Source organism: Rhineura floridana, chromosome 3 (assembly GCF_030035675.1).
Source record: "Rhineura floridana isolate rRhiFlo1 chromosome 3, rRhiFlo1.hap2, whole genome shotgun sequence".
Lineage (NCBI taxonomy): Eukaryota > Metazoa > Chordata > Lepidosauria > Squamata > Rhineuridae > Rhineura > Rhineura floridana.
This window is the reverse complement of record NC_084482.1, coordinates 208442398-208460383: the sequence shown is the minus strand read 5'-3', so window position 1 is coordinate 208460383 and position 17986 is coordinate 208442398. Positions and strand designations below refer to the sequence as shown.

Genomic DNA, 17986 nt, shown 5'->3' with positions numbered 1-17986 from the left:
TGACTCTGACTCCACCCAAAATTGCTTCCGACTCCACGACTGACTCCACAGCCCTGCCAGAAATCCATCCTCAAAGCAAGATATACACCCCATTAAGGAAGATATGGGCCTATTCACTGGGTTCCTTTAACGTTATTTAGTAGTAGGAATAATCCTCATATTCAAGGATGCTTCACCAGCACTCTCCCTGCTCTTCCAGCCTTCGGCCTGGGCACAATGAACCCCAAGGGCTTCCTGAAATCAAACTTTGGCTCATACAATGAATGGCTCAGCTCATTGTCTACAACACCCCAGACCCCAGAAAATAATTCCAAACGGACATAACTAACAGAAGGGATGAGGCCTCAGTGGAAGGCCGAAAGAGGGAGAGTGAACAGAGGAGATGGAGTTGTAAGGGATAGATGAATAGGACAGATGCTGCATCTTCTTACCTACAGATCAAAGATGGATCAGCAAGAACCAGCTGCCTCTGAAGCAGGAAGAGGCCCTGATGCCATCAAGACTGGGACCCAAGGGTTGGAATTCGTGCAGAAGATGTTGGGGGAGAACACCTTCAGCACAGATGCCCAGTGCCAGCAGTTCAGGCATTTCCGCTGCCAGGAGGCGGTGGGCCCTCGAAAGGTTTGCAGCCGATTCCACCTTCTTTGCCGTGAGTGGCTCAAGCCAGAGCGACACACAAAGAACCAGATCCTAGACCTGGTGATCCTGGAGCAGTTCCTGATGATCCTTCCACTGGAAATGGCGAGCTGGGTGAGGGAATGTGGAGTGGAGACCACTTCCCAGGCGGTGGCCCTGGCCGAAGGTTTCCTCCTGAGCCAGGCAGTGAAGAATCAGGAAGAGCAGCAGGTGAGAGGGTTTCGTCCAGATCAGGGAAAGCCAATGTGGTGCCCTCCAGATGTTGTAGTAAAACTCCTATCATCAGTGGCCATCCACTATATTGGCTGGGGCTGAAGTGAGCTGGAGTCCAGCAACATGTGGAGGGCACCATGTTGGCTACCCTGACATCCAGTATCCCCAAAGGGTTTTGCCTCTGTCAATCCTTTTCTATTCCTTCTCCCTGTTAGATGACTTCAGTTCTTATTTTCACAAGGGCATCTGCTTGGCCACTGTGCGAACAGGATGCTGGATAAGATGGGCCACTGGTCTGATCCAGTAGGCTCTTTTCATGTTCTTATTGCTGTTTCAGGAAAACGGTCTGTTTGGAGGAAAAGGAACTAATTTCTCCGAGGCAGAGAGGACTCCATTGGATACTATGCAGAGGCCACTGGGTAAGGATGAATGGGGTGTATCTCCATTTGGTCTCTCTCTGATGATTTGGAATCCTTTCCTCTTGTCTCCAGCCTTTTCCACAGCTGAAAACACTGCTCTTATTTACATCACATCACGATTTTATACATGGGAACCAACCCTTTGATTTGTAGCCAAGATCTCAAGTGGGGAGAGATGTTTTATCACAAAACTGAAATATAAACTGTGAACAAAAATTGGAAACGCAATAGATGAGATCCATGTGCAGTTAGACATATACTGCTTGACTTCTGAGACAAGCATATAGTAATGGCTTCTGGGCACATTTGTTTTCTCACAGGTGATGGAATGATGTCGGCAAGACCTACTAAACCTTCTCCTCTTTGCGGTGGTGGGGAAGCTGCTGGTGTCGCACCAGATCAGGTAGGAAAAAGAATCCGTTGGGGTAGTGGCTGTGGGCAGCCTGGGTGCCTCTGTCTCCTGCACTCCTCCCTGGGCCTCTGTGAATCTCTCTCCTTCTCTGTTCTTCTCTCAGAGTTGCCCACAACAAATGCTGTGAATGCCATTTAAGAAGGTTTCAGTCCTGAGAATAATGACTAGCCACGTCACCATTACTGATTTTTGCATGTAGGTGATAGATCACCTTCATGCTATCTAGAGGGGAAAATGTGCTTTTTTTCCCGTTTAGGGTCTAGTGGTCTTTGAGGATGTGGCTGTGTATTTCACGGAAGAGGAGTGGGCCCTGCTGGCTCCTGACCAGAGAGCTCTGCACAAGGAAGTCATGGAGGAGAATTGTGGGAACCTGGCCTGTCTTGGTAAGGCTCCCTGTTGAGTCGTAATATCTGTTTTGAAATTCCAATATTTCTTCATGTAATGCTCCTGAGTAATCTGATGTAGTGCCACCTACTTCATCTGGGATTCTTACCCCTCTGCACGTTTTTCTCTGAGTGTTCATCTTCCTGATAAGCCCTTCTAACCAATGGCCCAACTGGTTTAAACTCACTAGATCATTTGAGAGGCGTGTTTCAGAGTTGTTAGGGAGGTGGCACTAGCCTCTTGGTCATTTTCTGGTTGGTAAACAAGCCAACTGACATGAGAGATGGGGTGGATGATTAGGCTCAACAACCATCTATCACGAAAAGAGGCTGGCTTTTATTGCTCTCAAATTACACAAATATGTGAGGCTTTCGCTGTCCTGGAAACATCTCATCAGGAGTTCAAAGATGCTCTTTCATAACCTGCTTTTCATTTTTCTCCTATCCTCTCCACAAAGTATTTATTTTATGCTTTGATATTTCGCTTCACATTTCCTTTTAAAGACAATCCTCTGAAAATTCTCACTAAAACGTTTCCCCACGTGCTAACACAACATAGCTAAGCTCCATTTTGGTTTCTAAGATGGCTCACGAGATGTAACATTTGACATTTTGGGCTTTGAGAAGACAAAGCTTCCCTCTTAGTTTATCCTTTTCTGTAGACCTGGAGCAGGGTGATGGCAGCACATTGTTCTTTTTTTGGGGGGAGGACTGCCCACTCCCATCATCCATGACGGTTGTCCATGCTGCCTGGGGCTGATGGAAACGGGAGTCCAGGAAGCTCTGGAGAGTGCCACTCTGGCTGCCCTTGTTATAGGAAAAGGGAGTTGGCCAGTAAGAAGAGGCCTCCCTACATCTGCACATTTCAATACTTCACGTTCCTTCCTTCCAGGCTAGCTCAAGATTTTGCAGCCTGTCTTATGCAGGGGTAGAGAGGGAGAGCAGCCTTCACAGGATGGGGATTTGGCCACTATAGAATCATACCGCCCACAGTTTGCCTCTTTGTATGTGTGTTTGTGCATACCCATCCACGCCCAGGATTTTTTTTCAAATATCCTACATTTCAGCACCTCAAGCTCTCTTCTTTCAGGGTAGTAGGGTTTATCTATTTTAATTGATTTACAACATTTATATCCATAATTTTCATTGAACACAACTTCAAAAGGAGTATAAACAAAATGGTTACACTTCAATACAACTTGTTAAAACCACAACATAATCGAAACAACAATATATCTGTCAGCAGAAGGAAACACTTAGAGTTGAAATAAATACAAATATAGAAGAGAGCCATTTTAGCATCCCAGGAGCCTGACTTGGCAGCTCTGCCATAGTCATTGCCCAACTAGTCCAGGATTGGCTGCTCTGACTGCAGTGCTCTGACCTAGCAGTGCTCCTTCTGTAGTCCTTTAGCTGCTGAAGGGAGGGACTGACTGTACAGCCTTGTAGGGTAGTCTGAAAGAGAATGATTGGCCCAAGATACGCAATGAGGTTGACCAGTGACTGGGAGCTGAACCCAGATCTCCATTGTCCAGATGTAACAGTCTGTAGCACTGCAGTTGTCAGTGAATGCCAGACCACAGAGAATGTTAAACCTGTAGTAAGATCAGTCTCCCATCCAAGTCCTTTCAGGTCATCCTTTATCATAAGTGTTCAAGTAGTTTAATGATCTGAGATGCCATTTTTTCCTCAGGCTCTTATCTGCTCCTCTCTTCATTGCAGAAGGTGACAAATGGGAAGCCAAGAATAAAGGAGAATTATGTGGGAAAGAGACATGGGAAAGAGACCGATGTCGAAAGAGGGAAGAGCAGAGGAGGAAAACCGAAGCAGAAGAGACGAGGAGGGGTGAATCCTCTCCTTCCCAGGACAGCGACTGCCATGAGATTTCAGTCCAAGAAAAAACAAACGAAAGAAACAAAACCGGAAATTCTTTTGGTGGTTGGAAAAGTCTCAATTTTACAATAAACTGCAAAGCCCACAGCAGAAATCCCAAAGGGGAGAAACCGTATGAATGCTTGGAATGTGGAAAGAAGTTTCCTTCCCGTTCTAAACTTCCAACGTATGAAAAAAATTATACTGGGGAGAAATCATTTCAATGCTTAGAATGTGAAAAGAGCTTCAGAGACAGTGCTCACCTCTCTTCCCACAAAAGAATTCACACTGGGGAGAAACCATATAAATGCCTGGAATGTGGGAAAGGCTTCAGTCAAAAGGTATCTCTCACTAATCATCAAGTAACTCATACTAGGGAGACCCCATATAAATGCATGGAATGCGGAAAGGGCTTTCCTTCCAGTTCTAAACTTGCTTTCCATAAAAGAATTCATACTGGGGAAAAACCGTATCAATGTTTGGAATGTGGAAAGAGCTTCAATCACAAGACCTCTTTCACTTCGCATCAAAGGATACATACAGGGGAGAAACCATATAAATGCTTGGAGTGTGGAAAGAGCTTCAGAGCCAGCTCTCACCTTTATTCCCACAAAAGAATTCACACTAGGGAGAAACCATACAAATGCTCAGAGTGTGGAAAGGCCTTGAGCTGCAAGAAGACTTTCACGTCCCATCAGAGAATTCACACAAGAGAGAAACTGTTAAATAATGCTTGAATCGTTGAGAGGGCTTCAGAAGAAACAGAAATGTCATCGTCCAAGAATGATGGATCATCAACCATCCAAGAGGGAAAACCATATTAATGTGTGGAATATAGAAGACTTGCCTCCCAGCTGAAGGATGGGAGGGGGCTGAATATGTTCTAGTTGAGAGATGGGGTGATTTGATTGATGGTGGTTCTGTTTCTTGATATGTTACTGATATGAATACCAGTTACTGGAAAACCTTAGGAGGGGAGAGTGCTCTTGCACTCAGGTCCTGCTTACACTCTTCCTAGAGGCTTCTGTTTGGCCTGATCCAAGAGGCTCTCCTTATTTCTGTTCCTAGCATATATCCAGTGTGACTCAGTTGTATTTTGTGATTTTTCTATTTCAATATTGTTTAGATTCATTTGTTCTATATATTATGCTTTTGTATGCTTTTAAATTAGTTTTTATGTGTACGTGTTTGCTGTTGGGAGATCGTTTGAGCTGAACTTGGAAAAGCAGCACACAAGAAATTAGCTTCAGTAAGAAGACATAGCTCACGTCTCATCAAATAATTCACAGAAGGGAACATCCATATAAATGCTTGTGCAGTTTTTAAAAACACAAACCCATAGGCAACTCTTAACTCTGAAAGGAGGCTGTTCAAACCAAAAGATAACGAAAGGTATCCATAGATCAAAGTGATAAGATACTTCATTCTCAACTGGACAAAAAGTCTGTGTTCCAGCAGAGACTAGAATAGGTCACAGAGATAAGTCAGAGAATATAGAAAGCTGCCTTATACAGAGTGAGACCATTGACCCATTAGCTCAGTATTGTCTCCACTGACTGGCAGCGTCTCTCCAGGATTATGGGCAGGGGGTCTTTTCCAGCCTTACCTGGAGATGCTGGGGATTGAACTGGGACTTTCTGCATGCCAAGATACTGTCCTACTTCTCAGCTATGGTTCATCCCCTAAGAATTTTGTCCTTTTTCATGGGTTTTTAAAAATAAGAATGGGGGTAATCAGGACCATGCTCCTATCAGGGCCCCTTTGGAGCTGCTATCAAGTTGCTGCCAGCCATCCAGACACCCATCTTCAGAGGAAGATATAGGCCTCCATCACTGGGGTTACGTGGTAGGAAAAATCCACATATTCAGGGATGCTTTGCCAACATCCTTCTTCCTTCAGCCTTTGCCCAAGGCATAATGATCGCCATGGCTCCCTGGAATCAAACTTTCAATGATACAATAAATGGCTCAGCTTTAAGTGTCCCAGTGGGCAAAAGGTGGAGGCCAAACAGAACCCATGAGGCTAACGCTTACCAAAGTTGTCCTAAGCACATGACTTTTAGTTTAAAAGCAAAACATGGTCACCGGTCCAGAATGGAATTCTAGGGGACAGGCCCTGGTGGTTTTGGATGCACGTTAGCTGAGATCAGTCGGGTGTCCCAGATACAAGGTGCAGGCCTATTTAAGCAGGAAATTGGTCCAGGTAAAGGCAAGTGTTTAAAAATGAAATAGTGTTAGCCATAGTGGAGAAACACTTAACTGGAAGAGGACAGCAACTGTCAAACGGGATGGTTTTTTGTATCTTAAACAGATGAAGCGGTCCAACTATGAACCTGTGTGATGGTGTGGAAGTTCTTAGAAGAAACAGCCCCCCATACATTTGCTCTGTGAAAGAACCTCTAAATGTAGAGAAAGTTGTGGAACATGACAGCCAGTGTGGTGTGCTGTACAACAGGATTGCACAGCTGATTATTTTGAATCTTTTCCCTCTTTATATTTTCCTCTTCAAAATCTGATATATAAATATGTGTGTGTAAAATTAGAATAAAACCTGGAAATAAGCAGAAATAAAATAATACCGCATATATCAAGATTCCTGATGAGACGGATTTCATCCCTAGAGGACTGGTTTAGAGGGAAATTGTGACAAAAAGCTTCACAATTCAGGAGGGACAAGTTCAAGGCAAGATATCCCTTCTCTCTCAAAGGGAAGATGAACAAAGGCCTTGGAACAAGGACAAACTTGGAGCTAAGCAAACAATAAAATTAGTGTGTGCTAGCTACTGACTTCCTCCAAACACGAGACACATCCACAGCATACCTTTGATGCACTCTTAGACCACTTTAACTGGGTTTCCCCCCCAAGTATCCCCGGAAGTGTAGCTTGTTCAGGGTGCTGAGAGCTGTTGGGAGACCCCCTTACAGAGCTGCAATTTTGTTAATGGCCCCAGCCAAGTCTGTTAACTTTACTTCCATGACAAAAAGAATTGGCCCAGGGGCATGCTGCCATAGAAATGACTAGCTGGTGATGCTTCCAGGAGAAGAGGGCAGCCCTTTCCCCCTCCCCTGGCTGGAGGAAATGGCATCCTGAGTGTTGGAGAACAATAGGCTGGGGACCAGTCTTGCCCTGAGCTGGAGATGGGAGAGGGAGGCTGGACGTGTGGAGTCCAAAACGATGGCTTTGAGGTCCCCCTCAGCCAGTGCCGTGAGTGTGTGGGTATGAAAGGTCAAGACTATTGGGCATATCTAATTTTGCATTTTACCATTCCTGCAATGGGTGACTCACAAAAGCACCTCTGGCTGTGTCAATTGGACATCTTTCAATAAATCTTTTAAAACCTTTTATCCTGGTGTGGTCCCAGCACTCCTGCTCATTCCCGCTATGTCCTAGCTTCATCACGCGGGAGTGCCTTTGAGTTCATTGGTGAGACCAAATTCCCCAACACTACATTGTCAGTACGTATCATCATTGTCATCATCAACTATTACCCACTCTGCACCCAGGGACAAGATGGAATGCTGGAGAACACCACCAGACACCTGCCAAGGTGCTCAACAGTAGCCTCCCATAACTCCTTTTTGGAAGTGGCCCTGGGGGTATGAGCAGGACCAATGCAGCACAGTGCCCTCAACCCTCACCTCCCTGAGAGGCTCCAAAAGGATACTGTGGTAAACAGTCTCAAAAGCCGCTGACAGATCAGAAGAATGAGCAGGGTTGCATTCCCCTCTCCAGACGGATGCCATCAACCAGGGCAACCAAGGCAGTTTCAGTGCCACAGGCAAGCCTGACGCCAGAGTGGAACAGATCCAAGTAATCTGTTTCCTTCAAGCATACCGGAAGCTGAATTGCCACCTTGCCCAACAAGAGAATATTTGTCACTGGGCGATAGTAGTTTGCTGGGGCCAGGGAGGTCCCGTTAAGGTGGGGGCGTGCCACTGCCTTGTAATGGGAAAGTCCAGATAATGGCTTAAAGTATGCATATAATGTGCTGAAATCATTTACATATGCTTAGATTTGCTTAGAAGATGCTTAAGAATTATTGAAATAGTGTATGAAGTCTGGGGTATGTATAAGAGCAAGAGCCAGTGTGGCGTAGTGGTTAGAGACCAGGTTTCACATCCCCACACAACCATGAAGCTCACTGGGTGATCTTGGGCCAGTCACTGCCTCTCAGCATCAGAGGAAGGCAATGGTAAACCCCCTCTGCATACTGCTTACCATGAAAGCCCTGTTCATAGGGCCGCCATAAGTCGGAATCGACTTGAAGACAGTACATTTACATTTTCATGTATAAGAGCCAAACAGTAGAATAGGAGTGGTGTGAAACTGCCTCCCTTTTCTCCTCTGACTAAAGCTATTGTTTTCCTGAGAAACAACTGGAATGTTTTCTCATGAAGTTGAGCATGATACAAGGTAACAGGTCTGGGCAGACAGCCAGCGTGTCATGTAAACAGTCAATATGAAGTAAGAGGAAATCCCTATATGGTGAGGTTAAGTTGACTGATTAGAACTAGCAAAAAGCAGATAAGGCCATGGGAACATGCCTTCCCATAGAAAACAATGTGTATAGAAAGCCAGGTTTTATAGCACTCAGGGGGCCTCAGCTCTGCTAGAGTGGTGGGTCGAAGAAAGCAGAAACATCCATCTGTTTCATCCATAACAACTGATGGCTGAGGTATGACATGTATTCCTAGTCCCTTTGTATTTTAGCTCTGTGATATGACTTAGAGTTTAATTCAGTCCTTCAACTATTGTAACTTGTTTTAATTAAGATGTGCCTTGAGAGTTTTTATACTTTGATGTTAAATGGATATCCAGCAATTTATTTTATGCTGATACATATATTTCTATTTTTCTGTTTTCTGTTTCTGCAGTGATAGCTAAGGCCACCTAGAATGCATTTTATTCCTTGTAGTGTGCAAGATATGAAAGCTAAGAGTCCAGGCCCCCTGGAAATAGCCTCATTTTACCCATCTGTTGGCAGCCCTGCTCAGCGACTCTCCAGGGTTTCAGAAGCAAGATGTTCCAAGCTCTACCCAGAGATGTTGGGGACTGAACCAGGGACCTTTTGCATCCAAAACAGGTGCTTTCCCAACTGAGCTGCGGGCCCTTCCCTTAAAGATAAAGCAAGATGCCAGTCCTCATGGTTGTAAATGAAGAGCTGTTTAAATCGGAACAAAGAAAGCTGCCTTATGCAGACTCGGACTATTAGTCCTCCTCACTCTGCGCTGGACCAGTTGAGTCCAAAGCCAGGAGGTGCCCTTGAATTTAGCTGTATTTTAAAAAGCTGAATAAACAAAGAAATACAGTACTGGGAAAGGCCACAGATCAGTGGGTAGAGCATCTGCCTTGCATGCGGAAGCTCCCAGGTACAGTCCCCAAGGGCATATCCAGGTCAGGCTGGGAGAGACTCAGTCTTAAATCCTGGAGAGCTGCTGCCAGTCAGCGTCTAGAATACTGGGCTAGGTGGACCAATCGGTATACGGCAACTTCCTGCGTTCCTCTGTTCTGTGCGATGCACCCTTCCCCCTTTGGCTGCTGCTTTGAGAGATGAACAAGCTGCGTGACCTTCTAAGGGTTACAATGAACGAGACGGGATTCCTAGAAAGGAAGGGGACATCCGTGCCCTTCAAGGGAAATATGCGTTTCTTCCCCAAACGTCACTTCCTTCCTGGTCCTTTCTTAGGGGGAAAGCGGCTCTTGTGTTTCTGTCTCTCTCAAGGGCTGCAGCGTCGGTGGCCCTTTCGGGGTCTGGTGAACCCCCTTCCCTCTTTGTGGATTGGGGGTGAAGGGGAGGGCCGCTGGGGAGGGTGTTTGGTAGGCAAGCGCCAGCCGGTGAAGGGAGAGCAAAGGTGCGGAAGGCCTTGATACAACAAGGGAAACATGGGGGCAGGGATCATACTGCCAAAGGGGGTGGTGTGCGTGAGGATGGTAGTTTTGGGTGGCAAGCGGAGCTTCCATATACAGAAGCAGTATACCAGACCTCAGTGGGTTAAGTGACCTGAACTTGATTCCTAGAGAGGAAGGGACTGGTGGGGAAGGGGGGGGGAAAGAGACTGTGTTCCCCAAAGCAAAAGTACCCCCATCCAAAGCCCCTTTGTGCCTGGCTTCACACTTGGGGGAAGTAGCCGCTGTTTCCCCCAGGCTCTGCACTGGTGGCCCCCTCTGAAATCTGGTGAGCCCCCTTCCCCATTGCACATTTGACTGAAGGGTTTCCCAAAGGCCACAGAGGAGGAGGTGCACGAGAGGTGTGTTCACCTGATCCCCCCAATCAGGGAGGAGAGCTTCTTCCCTCCTTCCTTTCTGCAAATTCAGAACACCGCTTTGAATTGAAGGGGGATTTCCAGTAGGCAGTGATGGCATAGCACCTTGGACAGATCCAGCTAAAACCCAAAGTGGATTCCACAACCCACTGACATGGAGCCAACCGCTGCCACTCCAGGTAGATGTATCCATGCCCCCATTGGTCCTACACTGACCGGCGTTGTCAGTGTTCCTGGCTGACACACATGTGCCCATTTGGACATGCAGACCCTGGGTGCAGAAAGGATCTTTTGAAACTGAATAGAAATTGGTACTGAAAATGGCAATCTTTTAATCAAAGGAATCAAACTCAGGAGACGCCGACTGAAATTGAAAAAACCTGTTGTATTAGAAGGGTAAATAGGCCAAGAGAGCAATCCAAATGCCCAGTGGTCATTCACAGTGCACGACAGGGCGGCCCCATCGCTCATGCTGGCTGGGGTGAAGGTAGACTTAGTCCTTCATTCATTTAGGATGACAATCCCAAAATTTCAGATTTTTTGTTATTATTATTATTTATTTATTACATTTGTATACTGCCCCATAGCTGAAGCTCTCTGGGTGGTTTACAACAATTAAATTCTTCTCTTCCTCCTCATTATACCAAAAGATCCTTGAACTTCCTTATTACACCCAGGTCATAAATCCCAGGAACTATGGCATTTCATTTTAATTTCTAAAACACAAACCCATAGGTAACCCTTTAACTCTGAAAGGAGGCAGTTCAACCCAAAAGATAACTAAAGGTATCAATGGATCAAAGTTAAACAAAAATTCAGTGTTCCAGCAGAAGCTTGAATAGGTCACAGAGATAAGTCAGAGAATATAGAAAGCTGCTATATACAGAGTCAGACCACTGACCATTAGTTCAGTATTGTCTACACTGACTGGCAGCATCTGTCCTGGATTACAGGCCGGGGGTCTTTTCCAGGCTTATCTGGAGGTGCTGGGGATTAAACCTGGGACTTTCTGTGTGCAAAGAAGCTGTCCTACAACTGAGCCATGGTCCTTCCCCTAACAAGTTGTGTCCTTTTGTATGGGTTTTAAAAAAGATTAGCTGGGAATCGGGATTATGCTACTCTCAGGGGCCCCTTTGAAGCTGCTATCAGAGAGGTCTCAACTATCCAAACACTAATCTTCAAAGGAAGATATAGGCCCCATCACTGTGTTTATCTCACAGGTTACGTTTTTTTTTTCTTTATTACATTTATATCGTGCCCTTCCTCCCAGAAGGAACCCAGGGCAGCATGGTTGGAAGAATAATCCACATATTCAAAGATGCTTAGTCAACATCCTTCCTGCTGCTTCAGCCCTTGCCCAAGGCATAATGATCCCCACGGCTCCATGGAACCAAACTTTCGATCATGCAATAAATGGCTCAGCTCACTTCAGACAGAAAATAATTCCAAAAGGCCATGAGGCCTGAGTGAAAGGCCGAGAGAGGGAGAGGGGAGACAGAGTTGTAAGGGACAGACCAGCAACACAGATGCTGCCTCTTCTTATCCACAGATCAAGAATGGAACAGCAAGAACCAGCTGCCTCTGAAGCAGGAAGAGGCCCTGAAGCCATCAAGACTGGGACCCAAGGGCTGGAATTGGTGCAGAAGATGTTGAGGGAGAACACTCTCAGCTCAGATGCCCAGTGCCAGCAGTTCAGGCATTTCCATTACAAGAAGGCAGTGGGCCCCCGTAAGGTTTGCAGCCGATTCCACGTTCTTTGCCGTCAGTGGCTGAAGCCAGAGCGACACACTAAGAAACAGATCCTGGACCTGGTGATCCTGGAGCAGTTCCTGATGATCCTCCCACTGGAAATGGCGAGCTGGGTGAGGGAATGTGGAGCGGAGACCACTTCCCAGGCAGTGGCCCTGGCCGAAGGATTCCTCCTGAGCCAGGCAGTGAAGAATCAGGAAGAGCAGCAGGTGAGAGGGTTTCGTCCAGATCAGGGAAAGCCAATGTGGTGCCCTCCAGATGTTGTAGTAAAACTCCTCTATCATCAGTGGCCATCCACTATATTGGCTGGGGCTGAAGTGAGCTGGAGTCCAGCAACATGTGGAGGGCACCACGTTGGCTACCCTGACATCCAGTATCCCCAAAGAGTTTTGCCTCTGTCAATCCTTTTCTATTCCTTCTCCCTGTTAGATGACTTCAGTTCTTATTTTCACAAGGGCATCTGCTTGGCCACTGTGCGAACAGGATGCTGGATAAGATGGGCCACTGGTCTGATCCAGTAGGCTCTTTTCATGTTCTTATTGCTGTTTCAGGAAAACGGTCTGTTTGGAGGAAAAGGAACTAATTTCTCCGAGGCAGAGAGGACTCCATTGGACACTATGCAGAGGCCGCTGGGTAAGGATGAATGGGGTGTATCTCCATTTGGTCTCTCTCTGATGATTTGGAATCCTTTCCTCTTGTCTCCAGCCTTTTCCACAGCTGAAAACACTGCTCTTATTTACATCACATCACGATTTTATACATGGGAACCAACCCTTTGATTTGTAGCCAAGATCTCAAGTGGGGAGAGATGTTTTATCACAAAACTGAAATACAAACTGTGAACAAAAATTGGAAACGCAATAGATGAGATCCATGTGCAGTTAGACATATACTGCTTGACTTCTGAGACAAGCATATAGTAATGGCTTCTGGGCACATTTGTTTTTCACAGGTGATGGAATGATGTCGGCAAGACCTACTAAACCTTCTCCTCTTTGCGGTGGTGGGGAAGCGGCTGGTGTCGCACCAGATCAGGTAGGAAAAAGAATCCGTTGGGGTAGTGGCTGTGGGCAGCCTGGGTGCCTCTGTCTCCTGCACTCCTCCCTGCGCCTCTGTGAATCTCTCTCCTTCTCTGTTCTTCTCTCAAAGTTGCCCACAACAAATGCTGTGAATGCCATTTAAGAAGGTTTCAGTCCTGAGAATAATGACTAGCCACGTCACCATTACTGATTTTTGCATGTAGGTGATAGATCATCTTCATGCTATCTAGAGGGGAAAATGTGCTTTTTTCCCGTTTAGGGTCTTGTGGTCTTTGAGGATGTGGCTGTGTATTTCACGGAAGAGGAGTGGGCCCTGCTGGCTCCTGACCAGAGAGCTCTGCACAAGGAAGTCATGGAGGAGAATTGTGGGAACCTGGCCTGTCTTGGTAAGGCTCCCTGTTGAGTCGTAATATCTGTTTTGAAATTCCAATATTTCTTCATGTAATGCTCCTGAGTAATCTGATGTAGTGTCTCCTACTTCATCTGGGATTCTTACCCCTCTGCACGTTTTTCTCTGAGTGTTCATTTTCCTGATAAGCCCTTCTAACCAATGGCCCAACTGGTTTAAACTCACTAGATCATTTGAGAGGCGTGTTTCAGAGTTGTTAGGGAGGTGGCACTAGCCTCTTGGTCATTTTCTGGTTGGCAAACAAGCCAACTGACATGAGAGATGGTGTGGATGATTGGGCTCAACAACCATCTATCACAAAAAGAGGCTGGCTTTTATTGCTCTCAAATTACACAAATATGTGAGGCTTTCGCTGTCCTGGAAACATCTCATCAGGAGTTCAAAGATGCTCTTTCATAACCTGCTTTTCATTTTTCTCCTATCCTCTCCACAAAGTATTTATTTTATGCTTTGATATTTCGCTTCACATTTCCTTTTAAAGACAATCCTCTGAAAATTCTCACTAAAACGTTTCCCCACGTGCTAACACAACATAGCTAAGCTCCATTTTGGTTTCTAAGATGGCTCACGAGATGTAACATTTGACATTTTGGGCTTTGAGAAGACAAAGCTTCCCTCTTAGTTTATCCTTTTCTGTAGACCTGGAGCAGGGTGATGGCAGCACATTGTTCTTTTTTTGGGGGGAGGACTGCCCACTCCCATCATCCATGACGGTTGTCCATGCTGCCTGGGGCTGATGGAAACGGGAGTCCAGGAAGCTCTGGAGAGTGCCACTCTGGCTGCCCTTGTTATAGGAAAAGGGAGTTGGCCAGTAAGAAGAGGCCTCCCTACATCTGCACATTTCAATACTTCACGTTCCTTCCTTCCAGGCTAGCTCAAGATTTTGCAGCCTGTCATATGCAGGGGTAGAGAGGGAGAGCAGCCTTCACAGGATGGGGATTTGGCCACTATAGAATCATACCGCCCACAGTTTGCCTCTTTGTATGTGTGTTTGTGCATACCCATCCACGCCCAGGATTTTTTTTCAAATATCCTACATTTCAGCACCTCAAGCTCTCTTCTTTCAGGGTAGTAGGGTTTATCTATTTTAATTGATTTACAACATTTATATCCATAATTTTCATTGAACACAACTTCAAAAGGAGTATAAACAAAATGGTTACACTTCAATACAACTTGTTAAAACCACAACATAATCGAAACAACAATATATCTGTCAGCAGAAGGAAACACTTAGAGTTGAAATAAATACAAATATAGAAGAGAGCCATTTTAGCATCCCAGGAGCCTGACTTGGCAGCTCTGCCATAGTCATTGCCCAACTAGTCCAGGATTGGCTGCTCTGACTGCAGTGCTCTGACCTAGCAGTGCTCCTTCTGTAGTCCTTTAGCTGCTGAAGGGAGGGACTGACTGTACAGCCTTGTAGGGTAGTCTGAAAGAGAATGATTGGCCCAAGATACGCAATGAGGTTGACCAGTGACTGGGAGCTGAACCCAGATCTCCATTGTCCAGATGTAACAGTCTGTAGCACTGCAGTTGTCAGTGAATGCCAGACCACAGAGAATGTTAAACCTGTAGTAAGATCAGTCTCCCATCTAAGTCCTTTCAGGTCATCCTTTATCATAAGTGTTCAAGTGGTTTAATGATCTGAGATGCCATTTCTTCCTCAGGCTCTTATCTGCTCCTCTCTTCATTGCAGAAGGTGACAAATGGGAAGCCAAGAATAAAGGAGAATTATGTGGGAAAGAGACACGGGAAAGAGACAGATGTCGAAAGAGGGAAGAGCAGAGGAGGAAAACTGAAGCAGAAGAGACGAGGAGGGGTGAATCCTCTCCTTCCCAGGACAGCGACTGCCATGAGATTTCAGTCCAAGAAAAAACAAACGAAAGAAACAAAACCAGTAATTCTTTTGGTGGTTGGAAAAGTCTCAATTTTACAATAAACTGCAAAGCCCACAGCAGAAATCCCAAAGGGGAGAAACCGTATGAATGCTTGGAATGTGGAAAGAAGTTTCCTTCCCGTTCTAAACTTCCAACGTATGAAGAAGTCATACTGGGGAGAAATCATTTCAGTGCTTAGAATGTGAAAAAAGCTTCAGAGACAGTGCTCACCTCTCTTCCCACAAAAGAATTCACACTGGGGAGAAACCATATAAATGCCTGGAATGTGGGAAAGGCTTCAGTCAAAAGGTATCTCTCACTAATCATCAAGTAACTCATACTAGGGAGACCCCATATAAATGCATGGAATGCAGAAAGGGCTTTCCTTCCAGTTCTAAACTTGCTTTCCATAAAAGAATTCATACTGGGGAAAAACCGTATCAATGTTTGGAATGTGGAAAGAGCTTCAATCACAAGACCTCTTTCACTTCGCATCAAAGGATACATACAGGGGAGAAACCATATAAATGCTTGGAGTGTGGAAAGAGCTTCAGAGCCAGTTCTCACCTTTATTCCCACAAAAGAATTCACACTAGGGAGAAACCATACAAATGTTCAGAGTGTGGAAAGGCCTTGAGCTGCAAGAAGACTTTCACGTCCCATCAGAGAACTAATATCAACAAACGCCTACTTTTTTTAATTAAAGAACTCTATTCAAATAACACGCTTAAAATCAGAGTTGGTAATAATCTGACCGACCCAATAGCAGTAAGAAGAGGTGTCAGGCAAGGGTGCCTTTTGGCGCCTATTCTATTTAACATCTACTTGAATGATATAGTACGTGAGTTAGAAGGATTAAAAATTTTTCCACCGTCTGCAGGCAGTAGAAAGATTTCTACTCTTTTATATGCAGATGACATGATCCTCCTTTCCCTTACTCCCATAGGTTTGAGAAGGCTATTGACAAAGTTAGACTCCTACTGTAAGAATGAGGGTCTACAAATTAATTATAGGAAAACAAAAATAATGGTATTCGGTAACAGATACCAAAAGCACAAATGGTCTATTGGAAAACATCCAATAGAACAATGTCGCTCTTTCAAGTATCTTGGAATCTATTTCCAAGATACCTTAGCTTGGAAAACCCACATAGCAGCCATTAACTCTCGGCTGTTAAAGCGACAGGTTCAATATTAAAATTTTATAGGACTGCGGGGGGACACTTGGTAGCACCTGCACTAAAAAATTTTCAAAGCAAGATTTTAGCTCAGATTACCTATGGAGCGGCAATTTGGGGTTGGTCAGTATCCTCTTATTCTTCGCTAGAAACCATCCAAAACACCTTTTTTAGACGCCTTTTACACCTTCCTCCGGGGACCCCGGCAGCGTTTATGAGAGCCGAAACTGGCTCAATCCCAGTTAGTGCTCGCATTCATGAGTCCTTTCTCAGATATTGGACAACCTTGGCAAACTCGTCAGTAAAGATATTGGCCAGGATTTGCTTTGAGGAGGCAGTAGCAAATAATAACTGGAATTCTAAATTTCGGATGGTTCTCGCACACTATCATATCCCCATTTATTCAGTATCTGCGTTACTCAGGTACAACATACATGATCATATAGTGAAACATTGTGTTTGGCTTGATGGTTTGTTAATCTCAAATTCCAAATTTTCTAGATGGTATAATTTATTCAAATGTGACCATAATATGGCTAATTATTTAAAATATCAACTCCCGGAACACTTAAGATACTCATTTACAGCTCTGAGATTTCAAACTATGCCAACAGCAATGTTAACTGGGCGTTATCATCAAACTCCTATTGAACAGCGACTATGTATATGTCAAATGGGGAAAGTGGAAGACCTACCTCATTATCTATTTGAATGTCCAATTTTCTCCAATCCAAGAACCGAATTCCTTGATATTTTAATAAACCGCCAAGGTTCCGGATCCGATGACTATCTAATTTCATTTCTCCTAGGAGATAATGTTTATTGGATATCCTATTATATGGCTCGTTTTGCCTATGCTGCCCAAAAATTGAGGGCCAAACACCTAATTACCCAGGGTTCTTTTACAACTTAAGGCAGATAGGTTTAAGGTTTTATATGTTTTGTATATTGAACTCACCTATTTTACTATTGTATGTGTTTTAACTTTGTATGTATGTTGCGATGGCCAAAGGCTTGCAATAAAGTGATGATGATGATGAGTCTGGTGTCCCAGATACAAGGTGCAGGCCCATTTAAGCAGGAAATTGGTCCAGGTAAAGGCAAGTGTTTAAAAATGAAATAGTGTTAGCCATAGTGGAGAAACACTTAACTGGAAGTGGACAGCAACTGTCGAACAGGATGGTTTTTTGTATCTTAAACAGATGAAGCGGTCCAACTATGAACCTGTGTGATGGTGTGGAAGTTCTTAGAAGAAACAGCCCCCCTTACATTTGCTCTGTGAAAGAACCTCTAAATGCAGAGAAAGTAACATGACAGCCAGTGTGGTGTGCTGTACAACAGGATTGCACAGTTGATTATTTTGAATCTTTTCCCTCTTTATATTTTCCTCTTGAAAATCTGATATATAAATATGTGTGTGTGTAAAATTAGAATAAAACCTGGAAATAAGCAGAAATAAAATAATACCGCATATATCAAGATTCCTGATGAGACGGATTTCATCCCTAGAGGACTGGTTTAGAGGGAAATTGT

At 44.8% G+C, this 17986-nt stretch overlaps 1 protein-coding gene across 1 annotated transcript; it reads left to right on the top strand.

Moving 5' to 3' along the window:
• Positions 1–199: 199 nt before the first annotated feature.
• LOC133378911 (zinc finger protein with KRAB and SCAN domains 7-like) lies at positions 200–17934 on the top strand. Its single transcript, XM_061613525.1, has 10 exons — positions 200–846; positions 1187–1268; positions 1589–1671; positions 1937–2063; positions 3786–4670; positions 7326–7482; positions 11748–12060; positions 12499–12580; positions 15096–15218; positions 15437–17934. Exons 1-10 carry the CDS (start codon positions 415–417, stop codon positions 16471–16473), a joined length of 3321 nt encoding a protein of 1106 aa, XP_061469509.1. The 5' UTR covers positions 200–414; the 3' UTR covers positions 16474–17934.
• Positions 17935–17986: the final 52 nt, after the last annotated feature.

Excerpts from the sequence above, each read along its gene's own strand:
- LOC133378911 (XM_061613525.1), top strand. The coding sequence starts at position 415 with ATGCTGCATCTTCTTACCTACAGATCAAAGATGGATCAGCAAGAACCA. Across the intron at positions 1,672-1,936 it reads CTGGTGTCGCACCAGATCAG|GGTCTAGTGGTCTTTGAGGA; the intron begins GTAGGAAAAAGA and ends TTTCCCGTTTAG. Across the intron at positions 2,064-3,785 it reads TGGGAACCTGGCCTGTCTTG|AAGGTGACAAATGGGAAGCC; the intron begins GTAAGGCTCCCT and ends TCTTCATTGCAG.